General features: G+C 38.0%; 2 protein-coding genes across 3 annotated transcripts in view; both read left to right on the top strand.

The window, feature by feature from the left end:
* LOC311077773 (B-cell receptor CD22-like) overlaps positions 1–20,903 on the top strand; it is a 251,511-nt gene that overhangs the window by 115,675 nt on the left and 114,933 nt on the right. The window lies entirely within an intron of this gene.
* The window catches only part of LOC311077768 (B-cell receptor CD22-like), a 70,719-nt gene continuing 61,925 nt past the window's right edge, over positions 12,110–20,903 (top strand). The window contains exons 1-2 of one of the 2 annotated variants that reach the window (XM_084106384.1): positions 12,110–12,182; positions 12,324–12,396. In XM_084106384.1, coding sequence (XP_083962510.1) covers positions 12,168–12,182; positions 12,324–12,396 — 88 coding nt within the window. In that variant the 5' untranslated portion in view covers positions 12,110–12,167. Of the gene's footprint in view, positions 12,183–12,323; positions 12,397–20,903 lie in introns of those variants that run through there. The other variant, XM_084106383.1, reaches the window with a different exon arrangement.

The following is a 20,903-nucleotide window of genomic DNA, read 5'->3' as shown; positions in this document are numbered from 1 at the left end:
ACACCAGTCTTTCGACTCTGGCTTTGACTGGGACCTGCTGTAGCAAAAAACAAAAAACAAAGCTGTTGCTTTTTACACTCAATGACATAAACTTTACCTGATGCTAGGCACAGGTACGTAATAATAACCTCAGATATATTCTAATTCAGACCCATGACTTGTGATTATGCTGTATACCTTTCCAAGATACAAAACTAGATCTGGAGTCTACATTTTAATAAACATTAATGTAAAAAAAATCGTACCTGCTTGTTTCCGGGATGATCTGGGCCTGCAGTAAATAATGTTTCCATCACTGTCCCTCTTAATCCACCTAACATCTTGCTTGCTGTTTGATGGCCGGCTGGTGGACGGATTACTGGTGCAAGGCTGACTGGTGGATGGTTCTGCTTCCTGGTGCATGCCAATGAGATGTTGGAGGTGAGCTTGATGTTCAGCCTGATCAACAAGGTCACTCATCTCATTCAGGAGACGGTCCATCTCATTATCAGACATGGCACAAAATATAAACACACAGGGACAAAAACAAAAAAAACAAACAAACAACAAAAAGAGAGACGGGGGGGGGTAAGACAGCAAGAGAGAGAGAGAACACAATACAACAGTAGAGAGAGGAACAAGATACAAGACAAATGTGGCTCTTAAAAGTGCCTTTTTTTTCTCGATGTAATGAGGTGCTGTTTTTTTTTAAAGGACAGGGATTAAGGAACCTGCAGAGAAAGAGAAGAACAAATCAAAAAAGAATAGATCACCAAACTACATATTACAATATGAATAACTACTAGACTAAGAAGTTAAGCAAATGCTGCTCTTGTTTATTCATGCAATCACAATATCATAAAAAATGAATGGCTTCAAAAAGAAGTATTTTGAACACATCCTTGATCTGCTTTAATTCTATATATCCCCAATAACCTTTCCCCCAATAATCATTTACACGTCCAAAATAAAATTGAGTTTATTTCCACACAAAAAAAATGTTGTGTATATGTATAGCCTACCGGTATATATATATATATATACACACACTGTATATATGAAGAGTTCAGATGCAAAAGCTAAGTGCCAACTGAAATTTTCTTCTAGAATGATCATTTACAGTATATAAAGCTTGTATATTCAAGTTCAGTAATTTCACTTAAATGACAATTAATAGGTAATTTGCATTGCATTTAAGTGAAATTATATATTATATTATATATTATATGTAATATTAATACAATTACGAGTTTATAAAAAAAAACATGTTGTAGGCATATAGGCTAGCCAATAAACTCGTAATTTTATTAATTTTGGGCGTGTAAATGCTTATTCATTTCTCTTTCTTATGAGACTGTTGTATTTATTTCTCTTTCTATGAGACTATTGTAAGCGACTTACCGTGGTGGAATCGCGCTGGGCAATGGTTTCTGCGATGGTCGCACACAGTGACGTGTTGCACAAAATTGCGCCAAAATATCAATCATAATTAAAAAGCACAGTCTTAATATTTTTTTATAATATTTTTTAATATAATTTTAAAGGGGTCAGCATAAATGTCTAAGTGAAGGAAACACGGGTATATTACATTTAAACACACAACTTCCCAGAATGCATCCATCACTTTGCCAAAGGATATGTCCATATTAAGCAATAAAAACATTTCTGCAGTAGGCTGTTTAATTTATTACAACATCATAATCAGAAGAAAGTTCTATAAAAGTAGGCTATTCTTTTTTTCTTTTTTTCTTTTTTTTTTTTGTCGCATAAAAAGCAAAGTTGTAGGGCTATATCACTATAGTATAAGCAATTGCAAATTGAAATACCATCGGCAAAATCCCACCTAAATTAAGGCATGTTTTAAGCCTACAGCAAATGCAGTCCTGCAATTATGTCGTTTTAATGTAGCCTAAAATTATATTTAAAAAAATAAATAAATAAAAAGGAGAGAGAGATAGAAAAAGTCGTGATACCGATTTAGTCAAGGATTTCTGCCCCACGAAAATGTATGGTCACCGCGCCAATTATTGTACAGTAGCCTATGCGCCGCACGCCACTGTGAAATACACATTTTCAGCATAATTAATCACCTGAAACCATACTTTCCAGCAGGATGGATAACCCCCAATTCGTCAAAATCCAAAGATGAGGGATTTGCATTCAAATATCGGACGACCCTCTCCGTTGTCAAGCGACGAATAGGGGGTACCCTCAACGTCGGCATTTGGACGTGAGGGGGAAATGATCAAACTATGTGATCTAAAATTATAAAATATCCCATCTAAATTAAGGCATGTGTTAAGCATACAGCAAATATAAAGTCCTGTAAATATGTAATTTTAATGTAGCCCAAAATGATATAAAAAAAGAGAAAGGAAAAAGTCGTGATACCCATTCAGACAAGGGTTTCTGCCTCACGAAAATGTATGCTCACCGCACCAATGAATGATTGTAACAATATGCGCTGCACGCTACTGCAAAATACACATTTGCAGCATAAAATCAGTCGCCTAAAACCATTCTTTCCAGCGCAGGCAAACCACTGGATGTGTAACCCCATTTCGTCAGAATTCAAAGATGAGGGATTTGCACTCAAATCTATCGGACGACCCTCTCCGTTGTCAAGCGACGAATAGGGGGTACCCTCAACGTCGGCATATGGACGTGAGGGGGAAATGATCAAACTATGTTATCTAAAATTATAAAAAATATCCCACCTAAATTAAGGCATGTGTTAAGCATACAGCAAATATAAAGTCCTGTAATTATGTAATTTTAAAGTAGCCCAAAATGATATAGAACAGAGAAAAGAAAAGGTCGTGATACCCATTCAGACAAGGGTTTCTGCCTCACGAAAATGTATGCTCACCGCACCAATGAATGATTGTAACAATATGCGCTGCACGCTACTGCAAAATACACATTTGCAGCATAAAATCAGTCGCCTAAAACCATTCTTTCCAGCGCAGGCAAACCACTGGATGTGTAACCCCATTTCGTCAGAATTCAAAGATGAGGGATTTGCACTCAAATCTATCGGACGACCCTCTCCGTTGTCAAGCGACGAATAGGGGGTACCCTCAACGTCGGCTTTTGGACGTGAGGGGGAAATGACCAAACGGCAGTATGTGACGAATAGGGGTGAAGTCCAGGATGAGCTTCGAAGAACCAAACAATCCAAGATCAAGCCAAATCGTCAACAATCAAATCCAGCTAACTGAGTTAGCGACGTACGAAGAACGGGCCCCAAGAGGTATTGCATATTCACAATATCATATTAACATTAGCTGCCAGAAAAAAAAAAACTGTTTTACATAAAATCCAGTTCTTTCAATGCATTACATTTTTTCATTGCTTTTTTGTTTTTAGCTTGTTCCAAAAGATGTACATATAATGTAAAGTCATTTATAAAATGTGGAAAATTTGGTTTACCTTGAGCCCACTTCTTTGTGTATGTATATGGTATTTTCCTAATAAAATAAATAACTGTATAATATGTTGTTCTTTACATTCCAAATTGTCATTCTGAGTATAAAAAAAGCACATCAAAGACACAAATTTCCATCATACACTTCAGTTTTCTATTAATAAAGGTTTCTAAATCTTTCCAAAATAATCTTGAGTAAATATATTGAAAAAACAGGTGCACAATTGTTTCTTTTTCTAGTGCATGAAATTCACAAGTAAATGAAATATTAAGCTTAAATCTTTCCAAAAACATGCTTAGCAGGATAAATTCTGTGAAGTATTTTGTAAGACACTTTCTTAATTTTGTTATTGACACAAAACTTATTTGGCAATTTCCATGCTTTAACCCAAGAGATTTCACCAAATAAAGAAGACCAAAAGAATCTTGCTGCAGGAAAAGACACAGAAGAGCATTCCTTATAATCTTATTGCTACATTTTTGTAACCTAACCCTAACCCTAACCCATCAATATTATCAATGAACATTTTATCACAAAGATTGTTCATGTTGATGAAGAGTAACATCACACTCTTTGGAATCACGTCAAGAACAATAGCAAACTCTCTTGGTTTAACTGGTAATTTATTTATTTTTAGAAATTCAGTTTATGATAACAAATATCCATTGGAATTAACCAATTGTCTTACTAATATAATCCCTTTATTGAACCAAGTATGATAGAATATATTTGTTTTTAAATAGTATGTCTTTGTTATTATATGAAATAGTTGTGTGGTGAAAAATTGTGCTTATACCAATTTCCATGCTAGCAGGGCTTGTCTGTGAAAACTGGCCAATTTTACAGGAATTTTGTCAGCAGAAAAATTACATTTCAACAAAAAAATCTATGCCTCCAAGAGTATTAAATATGTAATTAGGAAAAACGTTCCAAAGACTTTCTCTATTCTTCAAAAATTCTATCAACCATTTAATTTTGAAAGTGTCATTAAGTGTACTATAATCTAAGACCTCGAGTCCCCCTTGCTCTTTGGTGTTACATATTACCTCCTTTTTTCTCCATATGAAGTCATAAAGTATCTTATCTAATTCCTTAATCACCTTAGAAGGCACATCTAAAGATAAAGATGTATATACTGATCTAGAAATACCTTCCGCCTTTGACAATAATACCCTCCCAATTATTGATATATCTCTCATTAACCACCAGTTAAATTTATTTTTTGTTCTCTCAATAATTGGTTCAAAATGTAACTGTTTTTCATTTTTACAAATTACTATAGATATGTTAATTGGCGTTTAACTGGGATGTTCTCTATTTCTGTAGAGGAGCAATCTTTAAGGGGAAACAATACAGATTTATCACAATTCATTTTAAGGCCTGATACAGCAGTGAATGCCTCAATACATCTGATTATTTTTGGTTCCTCAAATTTGTTTTTCAAAAAAAAAAATTGCAGTGTCATCAGCAAACTGGCTAAGTTTAAATTCTAAACCTAAAGCTGTGATACCACTATACTGATTTCTTTTTACATGCATTGCCGAAACCTGGGTGACAAAAATAAAGAAGGAGAGAGGGGACATCCTTGCCTAATGCCACGATGAATATCAAACCTTTGTGAAGTGCCATAAGCAAGTTTGACAGAACTATTACATCCATTGTACAATGTTTTAGGAGAGCATTTGCATTTTTTAGGATTTTGTTTTCTTTCTGCAGCTCCATTACATCATCATGAACTGACGTATAAGAGATTTGCCCAAAGCTTCAATGTTGGAAGAATTCTCCTTCACCATCCTTTCAATCTGGTCGGATCTCTCGTTAATCTTCTCAGAGAGAATTCGAATGATATTCTCCTGCACTCACTTAAAGTGAGTTCACTCCCTTTGGCAGAGGAGGCCACCACATTTTTATGCCTTTTGGAAGGTTGATTTTTGCTTTATGTGTTTGGACAGGAATCACATACGAGTGTGTATCGCTGAAGTTTCTCTTCTCTTTTTGTACTTCTCTCAGATCAGTGATGTTTACAGTAAAGACTCCAGTAGAAGCTTGTAAAAGACACAAATTCCAGGATATGATAAAACAAAATATAAAAAGGACTGTTTCACAAATATTAATTGAAACCAGCTTACAGTCTGATATCCATATCAGTGAGACCCCTGGGATTGCTTGGCAGCCACAAGAACATCATACCGGGGCTTGATGGTTGACAATGAGACATGCAGGGTATTCCTCACATCCAGTCTGTTTCTAAGTCTGGTCTTAGTGGCAGTCATGGCAGAAAAACCTGCCTCGCACAGATATGAAGTCGGGAACGGGAGCAGGGTCTTCAGTGCAAGGGTGATGATCTCAATATATTCTCTTGATGCTTTGATCCAGAAGGATGTCAATGGTGTTGAATTAAAGACAGTTTTCAGGCCTCCATCATGTCTGAGCTCCAGCAGCTGGTCTTCTTGTCTTGATGAGAGCTGGTTCTGACGTCAACATCTTCAGAATTAGAATCAGAATTGACTTCTATTGCCATGAAGGTTTTCACATACAAGGAATTTGCTTTGGTGTTTTGGTGCATGACAAAATTAAATATAAGTATTGAAAATACTGCATTTACTGAAATGACTATTTTGCCAAATTGAAAATGATATATTTTATAAAGAAAAATATATATTATTTATTTTCTATAATTATATATTATATATTTTGGGGAGGGGCATTATCTATGAATATGTAATATGCATATATTTACCTTGGAATGGATTGCGCATCCATACTTTGCCATTCCTTGGGTCTTTTTCAGATGGGAAATAACGTTCAAACTCATCAGACAGTGATTTCAGGTGGCTATGTATCAACTTGCCAAGTCCTTCAGCATCCTCGGAAAGAACTGGATAAGTTGCTGAACATATCAAAAACACCCCGGTTGATGCGCCATGCCCAGGTTTCCAGCTTGGCTTTAAATCCTGCGATTTTATCCACCAAAGTGAATGTATCAGCCATCCTCCCCTGCATTGTCAGGTTCAAGTCGTTCAAGGCCATGAAAATGTCACTCAAGTAGACCAGTTTTGCGAGCCAGCTCTTGCCACTGAAGTGCGCTGCTAAGGGTGACTGCTTGTCGGAGAGGAATTTCTGTAATTCCTCTCTTAGCTCAAACACTCGTGTTAGGGCCTTCCCTTTGGACAGCCACTTAGCTTCTGTATGTAGAAGCAGGCGGTTGTGATCAGCATCCATGTCCTCACACAGTAATTCAAACAAACACGTATTCAGGGCATGAGCTTTGATGTGGTTAATGACACGTATAGCATCATTAAGGACCGCGTGGAGCTCTGGAGACATCTTCTTGCTTGCCAGCATCTCTGGGTGAATCATGCAGTGAGTTGCCTCACATTCTGGCGCAACTTCTTTCACCCTGGCATCGCTTGCAGCCCTGTCAGTGCAGACACACACACAAAACTTCCATTCCAGTCTGCCTGTAACGTATTCGTTCAATACTTGGAATATTTTGGAGCCGGTAGTTGTGCTTGGAAGTGAAAGACAACAGAACAATTCTTCCTGCACCTCATCTTGATGCACATAAACTAACATGATCGCCTTATTTTCCACGTCAATCGATTTGTCCACTTGAATTGCGTACCACGGCAATGCTTTTAATCTGCCCAACAGCTGCCCCTCAATATCCTCAGCCATATCATCAATTCTCCTGGCAACAGTATTGTCAGATAGTGGAACATGTCCCAGCTTGCTAGCTGCTTTTCCTCCCAAAAGTTCCCGACAAATATCTTTTGCAGCAGGCAAAATTAGTTCTTCTCCGATTGTAAAGTTTTTTTTAGCTTTAGCTATTCGGTGAGCAACAAGATATGACGCCTTTGTTGCAGCTACGTTTACTGAAGTTGACAATATTAAAACTTGCCGCTGAGCGTCCAACTCACGTTTCTTTCTTTCGAAAAACTCTGTAGTGCCTCTGAAGTTTTGAAGGCTTCATTGCTTCATTGCAGAGTTTTTCTCCACAAACAACACACAATGGATTCTGTTATTCTGTCTTTGTGTTCCTGTAACGTTCCCTTTAAGTGATCAGTTTTATTAGTGATGCTCTCATACAATACTAGCCCAGCGCAGAGCCACACGCCACAGCAGCGCCAGACCAGCAGTCTCAGACCGGCCGTTCCCTTACGAAAAATAAGTTTATTCAAGTGTTCTATTAGAATACTTCTTTTAAACTAAAAATAAGAAAGTATACTTTCAGTCTACTTTTTATATACTTCTCAGAAATATACTTTATGTACTTCTCAGAAATATACTTCAAATTGCACTTAAGTATACTTGACTTATACTGACAGAAAAGTCTAAGTATATTTGGCCTCTACTTGTTGATCGAGATATACTTAAAAGCATAATTAAGTATTCTAAGTATTCTTGGCTTGTACTTGTGTTTACTATTTTGATTGAGTAGCTTATTAAATACTTTTTTAAAAACATAATATTACATACCGTCTTATAAACTTACATGTTCAGCTTTATATAGTAACAAACTTTCGGTTGGAATAGCTTATAGAGTAAATAAAATAAGCATGGAAAATAAGTTTATTCAAGTGTTCTATTAGTATACTTCTTTTCAACTAAAAAGAAGAAAGCATACTTTCAGTCTACATTTTATATACTTCTCAAAAATATACTTAATTACACTTAAGTGTACTCAGAGGTGGGCACAAATACATCAAAAACTATTTTGTTACAAACTACAAATACTGGCTCATGAAATGTAACAAAATAAAATACAAAATACTGATGTGAAAAATGTATTTAAATAAAATACAAGTAATTAGTATTTTGAAAATACAAAAATACTCCCACAATAATCTTAAAGGGTTAGTTCACCTAAAAATGAAAATTCTGTCAGTAATTACTCTCCCTCATGTTGTTCCAACCCCGTAAGACCTTCGTTCATCTTCGGAACACAAATTAAGATTTTTTGATTAAATCTGAGAGCTGGATCACTCCTCCATAGGCTTCTAAGACACTATAACTTGCTGGCCAAGAAAATGTATTAAAGACATCGTTAATATAGTCCAAGTGACTCCAGTGGCTCAATCTTAAGTTTATAAAGCGACAAGAATACTTTTTGTGCGCAAAAAAAACAACACAAAAATAACGACTTTATTCCACTATTCATTTCCTTCTCTCTGGGCCTCGAGTTAGTTCACGTAGTGTTTTAGCGCAGCACGTCTGTGTTACATGTCACCACGCATCACACACATGACCAGCGTCGGCCAATAGTGAGCCTACGTGTGACGTACAACACAGACGCGCTGCGCTAAAACACTACGTGAACCAACTCGAGGCCCAGAGAGAAGGAAATGAATAGTGGAATAAAGTCGTTATTTTTTTATTTATTTTTTGCGCACAAATCTTTGTGCATCCTGGACATTGCCATTGCCAACATCAGACCGAAAATATGGCAAAATCATTTACTATGGTGATAAGCATATGGTGATTTTTCTTAAGTATTTAAGTATTTGAAATACTCTAAATACACTCCCTCAAAATATTTTGTTACAAACTACATTTTATTTTTTCCACAACTGCAAAATACAAATTACAAAATATACTAAAGTAATTAAATACGTATTTAAAATACATTTAATTGAAATACTGCCCATGTCTGAGTGTACTTGACTTATACTGAGAGAAAAGTCCAAGTATATTTGGCCTATTCTTGTACTCAATCTTTTGATCGAGATATACTTAAAATTTTAATTATTCAAAGTATACTTGGCTTGTAGTTGTGTTAACTCTTTTGATCGAGTAGCCTATTAAATATACTTTTTTTACATCATTTTTCATATATAGTCTTATGAAACTTTGTTTGAAAATATTGATTAAAATGTTGATATAAAACAGATATGTTTCTAATTCTGTGTATCTGAATTTTTGTGTAGGCTAGTCCACTGGTAGTGTACATATTTACTTTAATTAAACTTTTCCCCACCATTGACTGAATTTTCCAGCTATCCATGTTTTCACAGGTATACGGTAGGGGGCGCTATGACACATCTTCTAGTACAGAATCTCTGGATCAAAACACAGGAGAAGAAGAAGCTGAAACATGTGATAGAAGATTACTCACTCAAATGTAAAATAACGTGATCATCAAACATTAAACAGCTTGTAAATCAAAACTGCTTAATGTTTCCAAATGAAATGAAGCGTAGGCCTAACCCATGAAGAGAAAACGACTGTGAAGCTTTGGGGGTGTTGGACTCGATCTACTCCACCTGTGTTTTGATCATCGTTCTGGATCTGATCAAGGCGTAGTCTTTGACAAAAATGTGATTTTTTCAACTATTTCAACTATTTTAATTTTAACAAAATGTTGCCTTTCTTTATGAAACTTACTGACATTCAAGTGTTGATAAAAAAGGATGCATGAAGCTAATAAAATGTTTTTAAAATTAAAGTAGAGTTAAAGGTATTTTTCAAGTATAAAAAATAACATTTGAACATAGTAGTATACTGTAGGCCTACTGCAACTGCACAAATTCTATATAAATAGTAAACTATAAGTATAACTACTAGTTTATTAGTTTTATACTACAAGTTTTCTTTTAATGTACTCTCAGTAAACTACTAGTTTAGTAGTTTTATACCGCAAGTATATTAGAAAGTTTTATTTTAGTGTACTCTCAGTAAACTACTAGTTTAGTAGTTTTATACTACAAGTTTTCTTTAAGTGAACTTAACATCATACTTATAGTTTACCATTTATATATTATTTTTACTCTTTTAGTGTATAAAACTACTAAACTAGTAGTTTACTGAGAGTACATTAAAAGAAAACTCGTAGTATAAAACCACTAAACTAGTAGTTTACTGAGAGCATACTTCAAAGTTGCTACAAGTATTAAAATAGTAAACTACTAGTATACTCATAAGTTCACTTGCAGTACAATTGAGAAACATAATTATGAACTAGTTGTGCACTTAAAGTTTACTACTGTTACACTTATAGTACACTTAAACATATACTTTTATATACTTCAAGTGGGCCAATTTAGTCCCAAGCGGTATTAAAATAGTACACTTACAAGTTTACTACTAGTACATATTGACATTAGTATACTTACTACATAAAGTATACTTAAAAATATACTTGAACATTACTCAAGTATACTTCATAAAATGAACTTGAAGTATACTTTTTTTTCGTAAGGGTTAGCGTGGAGATTACAGCAGCATTAAGGTCAGGTTTAGTGGTCGGGTTGGGTATTCGTTATGCTGGAGCTTATAGTCATTGTGAAGTTAGGGTTAGTGGTTTTGGCAAGCCTGCAACCTTAGCCGAAAAAAGTGTAACGCTAGCTAACGCTGTGCTATGCTAGGAAGGAGACCAGAGGCCATTTTCCTAATGGTTGTCAATGGAGGAGAGGCTTCATAACACTGAATAAACCGCTTTAGTGAGGAAATAGCTTATCATTTAATGAATCGACAGCCCATCGGCTAATCTTCAACATGTTTGCTCCAGTAGTAATGAAAAGATTCACCTTGAACTCTGTCATGGAAACTATGTATAAACCTTAATTTAACAATTCAATAATCAATAAAAAAGGAATTTATATCTGTTTTATATTATGCTGTAGCGACATTGGACCAGCGGTTTGGAAAATGGATGGATGGATGTCATCTTCTGTTCAGATGCAGGGATTCATTTGGCAAACGACTCTCATAGTGCATTGTGGGTATTCTCTAGCCGTTGAGTGTATGGCCCTGTCCCAAATGGCACACTTCATGTGCACTTTCGGTCTTGTGGATTTACAATGGCTGCTGTGTGCGCGTGTCCGTTAAGTCTGTGAGACCGCAGTGTGTCCCATTTGTCATTTTTAGATCTCAGAAGGGTGCTCGCGAGCGCCCCCATGTGGTCGATTTGCGCCCTTGATGCGCACTTTTGCCGAGCCCGCAGCAGACTTCTTCCCGACAGTCAAAGCGGCATTATGTCATGAAAGTTCGGACTCAGAGGAAGACCGCGAGTAGTTAGTGTTCCATTTGGGACAGGGCCTATATCTGTTGTGCACTTGTTATTGCGATGCATTGTGGGATTGAATGAGTGAACTCGTTGACGTCCACTATGGTTTTAGACACCACTACAAAAGGCTATTTTCTCAAATAATGCCCTATTTAAGGGTATAGGGGGCGATTTCAGACACAGCCTCAATGACGTCAAGGCTGTAATGTGATTGGTTATCAAGGCACATGTGATCCAAGTTAGCCGTTACACTTTTTCCAATGGTAGAGCCACAGATCCTGGTCTCTCCCAGTAATAAGACCGTCTCTGGTATAAAGCAGGCTTTAGGTGATCGTCAGCTCCTAACGTCCGGTCTGAAGCTGCTGGCCTGAAACTGCTGTCACGTATATAGTTCTGCAGTCAGACACATCTCGTCTCATATGTGCTCGTTCAATCCCTCAAACTGCCGCCAGAGGTCACCATCTCCTGCGAATGACATCAACCTTGATGAGCCTCACCTGTAAATCACTATCATTCATCTTCACAATTATTCATCTTCATTCATCCTCACAAAATTATTCATCTTCAACTTACAGAAAAATATCATAGTTTTTCTTTAAGTAGGTTTAGTTCAGTAATGTTGTTCTCTTGTTGAGGGAGGGACTGTGATGTTTCCATTGCTGGTTATTAATAAACAGTGTTAACCACACAAAGCTTCACTGTAAAGCTAAAGTGCTTGTGTTAAAACAGTCAGTCATTTGGTTGCTGTTGATCTGATGAGCTTCAACACGGTAAGACAAACACACTCTTGCTTAAATGAAACTGATGATTATTGCTCATATAAAATACATGTCTTTACATGAGAAATGTTAAGAATAGGGTGATTTACATATACTTGTTTAAGTGATGTTTATATTAATGCTGTATTATAGATATATGTTATGCTGATGTGGGTCAGAATGGCTCCTCCTCTTCCTCTGATCTTCTTTCTGCTCATGATTCACGGTGAGTCTCTCTTACATTCACATTAGAAACACTCTGATGTTTTATTTAAGGCCTCATGAGCGGCTGATCTGCACTTTCTTCTGTCCTGTTCTCACATATTTCTCTCTGAAACAGGAAGTTTGTGTTGAACTTGTCAAACGCTCGTCCCTTTTAGAAATGTCCAATAGTCTTTTGGTACTTGCTAGTCAGTGTCACATGGTTTAGGGGGAGGGACTTTCTCATTGTTCAGAGCATTTGATTGGACAAAAATCACTGTAGCAGCAGATCATGAATATGTTTGGCTCAAGTTCTCGGAAGTGAATGTGTACATGTTAAATATTTATCATGTCAAAGGAGTTCACTAACATAAATGAGCTCTGAGCTGATAGATAAGAACAAAAATTCACACAACTAATATTTTGATGTCATTGGGTATTTAATAAATCAACTTTGATTATTTTTGTCTTATTTTTCATATATTTCATTATTTGAGAGTGCGTCATGTTGCTCGTGGCTGATTTCTTGGTTCTCTTTTCACTCCTCTGTCTCTGTACATTTACTTCTGCTTTTCTGCAACACCGTCCATCAAAGCTGAAGAAGTAATTCACACTGAGATCATTTATTCACATTTATCACTCCATAGATTCTGAGAAGATGAGCTTATATTTCCTGTGATGAGTCGATGTTTTCAATAGTAATAAAGTATTGTCATATTTTCATGGTCCAGTGTAACTGATAAAACAATATTTTCAATATAGAGTACACTCTAAAAAGTGTTGTGTTAAAAATGACACATTAAAATTGTGTGTCAACACATGTAGTGTGTGTGCTCAGGCACAACACATGTTGTCAAATGTAACACAATAGTTGTGCAAGTCATAGAAGTTATGTTATATGTTATACACACCTACAATGACACGCCCCTACTGCGTGCTAGAATCTCCGAAAAACAAGCTGAATTCAAACTCAAAATGTACGCTTTTAAATATACCAATACTGCTATCTCAAACATGAAGAGGCTTCTTCGTGATCTCAACTAACAGATTCTGCAAAAAAACGAAAATCACCAATTTTGAAAAAAAAAATGATTCTTTCTCATTTTGCTCGAAAGTTGTGCTGCCAACTTGTGTCCCTGGTTTCCGTGACGGGTCACAAATTGTGTCAGGTTATTACATACTCAGAATTTCAAAAAATAAAGTGAAAAAATATTAACCATTTAATCAATGGTCGAGTACAGAAAGCTTGTGCACACAAAGTACAAGACAATGTCTCAAGCTCAATGACTGGACATTATTCAGTTATTCACGCTTCAACCCCTAATTGATAATGTACTGGCTGAATATAGTATCACAATGATTAACACGTGCAAGCACACTTATCAATGCACTTGATACATGTTGCAGAAATGTTTTATCCATGCGTTTCAACTTGCGTGTGCAAAATTCAAAATTGAATGAATGTGAAGCAATTTGTACAAATAGAGACATTTTTGTGAATACAAATGTTTTCCTTTGTATTAGTGTATCATAATTTGCACATGCAACAAAGAAGCACGTCCCAGCCGGGTTCGTCACTTATTGGGGTTATCCAAAACGGCTACATAATGGCACACAAGTGCCCTGCTCACTCCACAGTACCCACTTCAAGGCTCTGCCCTTCAAAAGGAGTAGGGCATAGGGATGCTCACGAGCAATAAGCACATCCCAGCCGGGTTCGTCACTTATTGGGGTCACCTGGAAACAATCTCCGTCGTGGTCTGTGCTATTTGCAGTGTGTTTCTGTATTTGCTTGTGTTGTGAACTTTTGCAGTGTGTTTCTGTATTTGGTTGTGTTGTGAGTATTTGGAGCACACATGTGTTGTGAAACTGATGAAGATGTTTTCTTAATTTGCGGGTGTTTTTCAATTTGCATGTGTTTTCTTCAGTTGCAGCGCGTTGAGCTCTCTAGACCACCGTAATTTTGTTCCATGTAACATTTACAAGCGCCAAAACGATATTTATTCTTTTAATTTCGTAATAAAATGTACAGAATCTGAGAGCTGAGAATGTGTTTCATATCAAAAGTGTAACCAGCTCTGTCTTGTCTGTCGGTGCCAGAGGTGTAAAGTCCAGGTTCAGAAAGTAAAAGTCCTCCTCAGTATTTTGTTCCAACCACCTGGATTTGTTAATTAGCACAGTTTTTCAGCCAGGAGAGAGAACTAATTAGTGAAATCAGCTGCTGAGTTCATGGGTGGAATAAACATATGGCAGGACTTCTACTTTCTGACCCCTGGACTATACACCTCTGGGGCCGTATTCACAAAGCATTTTATCTTACCACTAGGAGTACTCCTAAATCGCACTAAAATATTTTAGCTAGGAGTTTTCTCTTAAAAGTTATTCACAACGCCTTTCAGACCTACTCTTAGTAAAGAAAAATGACAACTCCTAAACTAAGAGTGAGTCTTCGTTGCTATGGATGACGTCATTACTCATGCACGAGCTTGACTGAAGTGACCACCTTGATTGGCTGATGATTGTAACGCGGGAATGATTCCAAACACCTCCCCTACGATGATGAGTGACAGGTGACAGGTCTGAGAATGCGTGCGCTACACAAGTAGTGCGAAGGACGGAAGATGATGAATAACTGAATAAATAGCCTAAATGAATAAAGAGTAAGGCAAAACAAATAGCCTAGTAGCCTAATGAAACATATGGATTGATGCAATATCTTTGCAACATTATTGAATGAATCTGTCACTATAGCCTATGCCTCTGCCTACGTTTGCAAAGAGAAGAACATTTTAATTTGATTCACAATGAAAAGATACAATTAGTTTACATGCAATGAGTAGCCTACACTGTAAAACCCAACAAGTTAAGCTAACTCATTTCATTTGAGGAAACCGATTGCCTTAATTCAATTAAGTTTATAAAAAACAATAGTTATGAGTACTCTGAACTTATTTTAATCGAGTCCGCTAAAACAGTAATACAAAGTCAAATTCAATAAGTTAAGCTAACTTATTACATTTGAGGACACCGATTGCCTTAATTCACTGTAAAACCCAACAAGTTAAGCTAACTCATTTCATTTGAGGAAACCGATTGCCTCAATTCAATTAAGTTTATAAAAACAATAGTTATGAGTACTCTGAACTTATTTCAGTTGCGTTTACTAAAAGTAGATATACATTGCAGTCAATAAATCAAGTGATTAATTAAGTGATTATTGAGCATTAGTGATTAACACCTGCTGTTAACGAGCAGAATCAATGAAGGAAAGAGAAACACAAGAACTACAACTGACTTCCAGCCACAGCCTTAGATGAAATCAACTCAAGATAAAAGACGTTTAAATCTCTAAAGATCTCAGCAGAGGAGGATTAAACCACTACACAAACAGCATTACCAGCTTCACTTATTACTAAACAGTTTGACTTTTGTCATTTGTCTACAGAAGTTGTTATTGAGAATGAACAGAAGGTTAGATGATAATGATTTATTGAGTTTCATTTAAAGACACCATGATAGTGATCCGTGTTTGCTTTAGTTGGGCTCTTGACCCTTGACTTTATAACACCAGTATTTCCTCTGGCTGCTGTAAAGGCGGACGTACACGGTGCGATTTTTGCTGTTTTTACGAGCTCGCAGAGGATTTTTTTCACTCGGGAGTAATCGAGTGGAATCGGTGATGCTCGCATGGTCGCGGCTCGCAGCGTGTGAGAGGAATCACGAGCCGAGCCGAGCACGTTATGAGCACCTCCCCGACCTCCCGATCATTTTTAAACATGCTTAAAAAATTCGGGGAGTCGGCCCGATTTTCACCAGCTGTCCCCTATTGCTAATCATACACAACCACGTGGGGCTATACCTCAGTGGCAGCAACCATACAGGGTGCGCATACACTGTCACACACACACACACACAAACAGGCGCACATATCTTTGTGGGGACTCTCCATAGACGTAATGGTTTTTATACAGTACAAACTGTATATTCTGTCCCCTTACACTAACCCTACCCCTAAACCTACCCATCACAGAAAACTTTCTGCATTTTTACATTTTCAAAAAAATATCATTTAGTATGTTTATTAACCCATTTCCCTCATGGGGACCGCTGGCTGGTCCCCACAATGGAGGTGATCTCAGGTTTTACTGTCCTTGTGGGGCCATTTGGTTCCCACAATGTAATATAAACAAAAACACACACACACACACACACACACACACACCTCTCTCTCTCTCTCTCTCTCTCTCTTTAGTTTTTATGTTGAAAGGAATGGCTACTGTTCTCTGCTTTACAACAAATCATTTGCACACACATTTCTGTCATTTTTTCTATCTGAAGCTTTGCCTGCTGCATGCAACATTGACGGTCTCTGTGTTTAGCGCGAAAGCTCACGTGATTGCTGCCGGCTCGGGATAAAATTTGTGCAGGACAGACAGTCGTGTACCAGCTGCTTTGACGCGATTATCAGTTAAACTGACTCGCAGCGTGTGCAATATCTCTCAACCTCCCGAGTGTCCGATCCTGGTCCGAACTCGCACCGTGTACGCCCGCCTTAACTGAGTGTTTATAAAACACATTTGTTATGGCACATACGCCAAAAGAAAATATGAGCATGTGGTTGTGTTAAGATAATACAAATCATCATTTAGTGACTTGATTCTCTGATGTTTTCCAGAGCCTAATCTCTGATTAGACAGGTGATGTATTACTTGTATTATTCATTATAATATAACTGATTCTGCTGTAAGGCCCATTGTTGTGACAATCAGATTTTAAAAACCTCTATGGTATCATGCTGACTTACACAGTAATCAAGAATCAGCATATGAATCTCAACAATGGTGACCATTAAAAAATGATTTATGCCGCAATGCATGCTGGGAGCCATGGATAAGTTTTGTATTATGCTAGTACCCAGCATGCATTACAGCATGAATAATTTTTTAATGGTCACCATTGTTGAGATTCATATGCTGATTCTTGATGTCTGTGTGAGTCTTAGTAATGCAATACCTTTTCTATGAAACTTTTTGTGCACAACTATTTGTAAAATCCTTCATATTATCTGATGGCCACAACATGGCTAGCTCTTATGCTGTAGAAACACAGTTTTGAGTAAAACTAATATGTTGCCCTTTTAATCAGAGATCAGACTCTGAATGAAATCAGTGAATCAAGCCACTAAATGATGATTGTCATCATCAGTCCTTCACCATCAACACCCGATCAGACTTTTCCTTGCCTTTTGTGCCATAATAAATATGTTTTATAAACACTCAATTACAGCAGTCAAAGAAAATCTTAAGTGCAAAAGTCAAGGGTCAAGAGCTCAACTAAAGCAAACGCTGATCTCCATCATGGTGACCTTAAATGAAACTCAAATCATCAACTTCTAAACCTTTGTTAATTCTAATAAGAACTTCTGTAGATGAATGTCAGTAATAAAGTCAAACTGTTTAGTAATAAGTGAAGCTTGTAATGTTGTTTGTGGAGTTGTTTAATCCTCCTCTGCTGAGATCTTGAGATATTTAATGTCTTCTTTTATCTCCAGTTGATTTTGCTGTGGCTGGAAGTCAGTTGTAGTTCTTGTGTTTCTCTTTCCTTCAGTGATTCTGCTTGTTAACAGCAGGTGCTCATCACTAATGCTCAATTATCACTTAATTAATCACTGAATTATACAATTATCATTCTGGGATCTAGAAATGTTCTATAACTCATTCAGTTTGAGTTCTGTTTCAGTCATTCAAGTTTCGGTAATATTTGAGTGCTGTGTACTCAATTGTATTTAGTGCATATTACTGTTAGGTTTTACAGTGTAGTTTTGGTTGTTGTTGGTGCCGTTATTGCATCCCTAGTTATGCCTACAATGCAAAATTGTTCCCTCGAGATTGGAAGCTCCTGTAGCCGCCGCATACGCATTTCAAAACATCGCGACGTGAAATGCCACAAAAAGCGGTTTGTGAATAGGTCTTAGTGAGTTAGGAGTCCTCTCGACTTCTTTTAAGCTGTCCCAGGCTTAGGTGCTACTTTTAATGCTTCGTGAATTACTCTTAGTCAAAAAAATTAGGAGTCCTAAAGTTACGAGTGACACGCCCATTATTTTTAGGTGTTGCTCCTAAATTCGCCAGTTAGGAGCTACTTTTAGCCTTAAAATTATTTGTGAATACGGCCCCAGGTCAGTGTCAGTGCTCTTACTTTTCGTCTTGGATTATCTGCCTACTGCATCATATGGATATACTCTTCCGGACACCCGACGGATTACTTATTCCAGGAATTTTTTATTGCAGCTGCAATTTCACTTCCACCAAGGCACTGACAAGTTGCCAGAGGAGCTACAACGTAAACTCCCAAACGACAGGACAGACACTCTGCTAAACAATAGAAAGAAGGTAACGAGACGGGGGAGGAAGAAGAAGGGTGGAATTAAAGCAAAACTTAGGCGAGGAGGAAATAAGCACCGTGCGCTCCCCTCAGTGATTCTTGCTAATGTGCGCTCACTGCGTAACAAGACTGATTAACTGCAACTGCAACGTTTATCACATGTATGAATACCGGACTGCTTCCATTCTTGCTCTCACTGAAACGTGGCTAACTGGAAGTGACAACAGTGACAGTATGTACATAGATGGCTTCGGGTCCCCTGTAAGGTTAGACCGTGATACTGAATTGACTGGCAAGCACCATGGTGGTGGTGTCTGTCTCTACATCAATCCACGTTGGTGCAAAACAGTTGTTGTCAGAGAAGAACTGTGCAATCCTGACATCGAACTCTTGGCTGTCTCCCTGCGTCCCTTCTACCTTCCCAGGGAATTTCCACAACTGTTTTTCATTCTGGTTTACATCCACCCCAGGGCAAATGCATCCACTGCTACAGATTATATAAGAAATACGCTCGACAGACTCAAGCTGATATCTCCGGATGCCCCCAAATTCATCATGGGCGACTTTAATAACTGTTTTTTAGACAAATCAATTAAAGGATTTTATCAGTACGTCAACTGCACCACCCGTTTAGGGAAAACACTGGACAAATGCTATGGGTCAGTTCCAGACGCCTACAGAGCCGTCCCCCTCCCCCCTTTAGGCTCTGCTGACCACAGCAGCATATTGCTTGCTCCCGCCTACACACCTGTGGTTAAGAGAATAGAGAAAGTCATCAAGGACATCAAACAGTGGACACCGGACAGTATTGACAGACTTCAAGGGTGCTTTGAAACCACGGACTGGAATACCCTCACATCCTGCTCCACCAACATCAGTGAGCAAGTGGATACAGTCTCAGCATACATCACTTTCTGTGTGGATAGTATTATCCCCTCCAAGAAGGTTACAATTTTCCCTAACAATAAACCCTGGGTGACTAAAGATCTAAAAAACATAAAGAGATTATTTTTTACCGGTTCTGAAGCTGAGAAGAAGGAGGTAAATAGAGAGGTCAAGCGAGCCATGAAAATTGCCAAGCTGAAATTTAAGAACAAAGTGGAGCAGACCTTTGAAAAAGGGAACCTCCGTGCGGCTTGGCAGGGCATCAAGAACATGGCAGCAGTGAACTCTGTCTCTTCCAGCCGCAAACCCATCCAGGTAGCAGGAAGCAGCTCCACTTCACTCCCGAATGACCTCAACTCCTCCGGACCCTCTGGCACTGTGCTGAGCAGCTGGGAGGTGTGTTCCAGCATCTGTTCCAGGGCTCTTTGAACAGCAGCACAGTCCCCCAACAGTGATCCAAAACTCAACAGTGATCCCCATCCCCAAGAAGGGCACCACCAGGGTCCTGAATGACCTTAGACCAGTCGCTCTCACCTCCCTGGTCATGAAGGCCATGGAGAGGATCATCAAGGAGCACATCACCAAGGCAACTAGTTTGATGATGGATCCACTGCAGTTTGCTTATCAGGCTGGCAGGGGTGTCGATGATGCAAAAATATTAATCTTAAACATCATCCACAAGCACCTGGAAATACCAAACACCTCAGCCAGACTTCTCTTTGCAGACTTCTCATCAGCATTTAACACAATGCAGCCACACATTTTGGCAGAGAAGCTCATCACACGCTTCCACCTCAACCACCAACTCATCCTGTGGATTATAGATTTCCTCACCAACAGATCACAGAGGGTGTTGGTGAACCACACCTTATCCGACAACCTCTTCACCTCCACAGGCTCTCCACAAGGCTGTGTCCTCTCTTCACTTCTCTTCATCCTCTACACTGATGACTGTAGATCCACCCAGCCAAATTGCCACTGTGTGAAATTTGCTGATGACACAGTCCTCCTGTCTCTGCTTTCCAGTAATACACAACATCACAGCCCAGCCCTGCAGGACTTTTTAGTTTGGTGCGAAAAGTCTTGTCTCGAGCTGAACATAGCTAAAACTAAGGACATGACTGTAACCTTCCCACCCAAACAGAGACAATTAGCTGAGGCTGTCACCACTATCATCCAGCAGGAGCCAGTGGAGATAGTGGAGACATACAAATACCTGGGATCAATTTTTGACAACCTGCTAAGGTTTTCCACTAACACAGAGGA

This window comes from Abramis brama (assembly GCF_963993115.1).
Source record: "Abramis brama genome assembly, chromosome: 2".
In the NCBI taxonomy this organism is placed as follows: domain Eukaryota; kingdom Metazoa; phylum Chordata; class Actinopteri; order Cypriniformes; family Leuciscidae; genus Abramis; species Abramis brama.
This window is presented reverse-complemented; position numbering and strand designations above follow the sequence as displayed.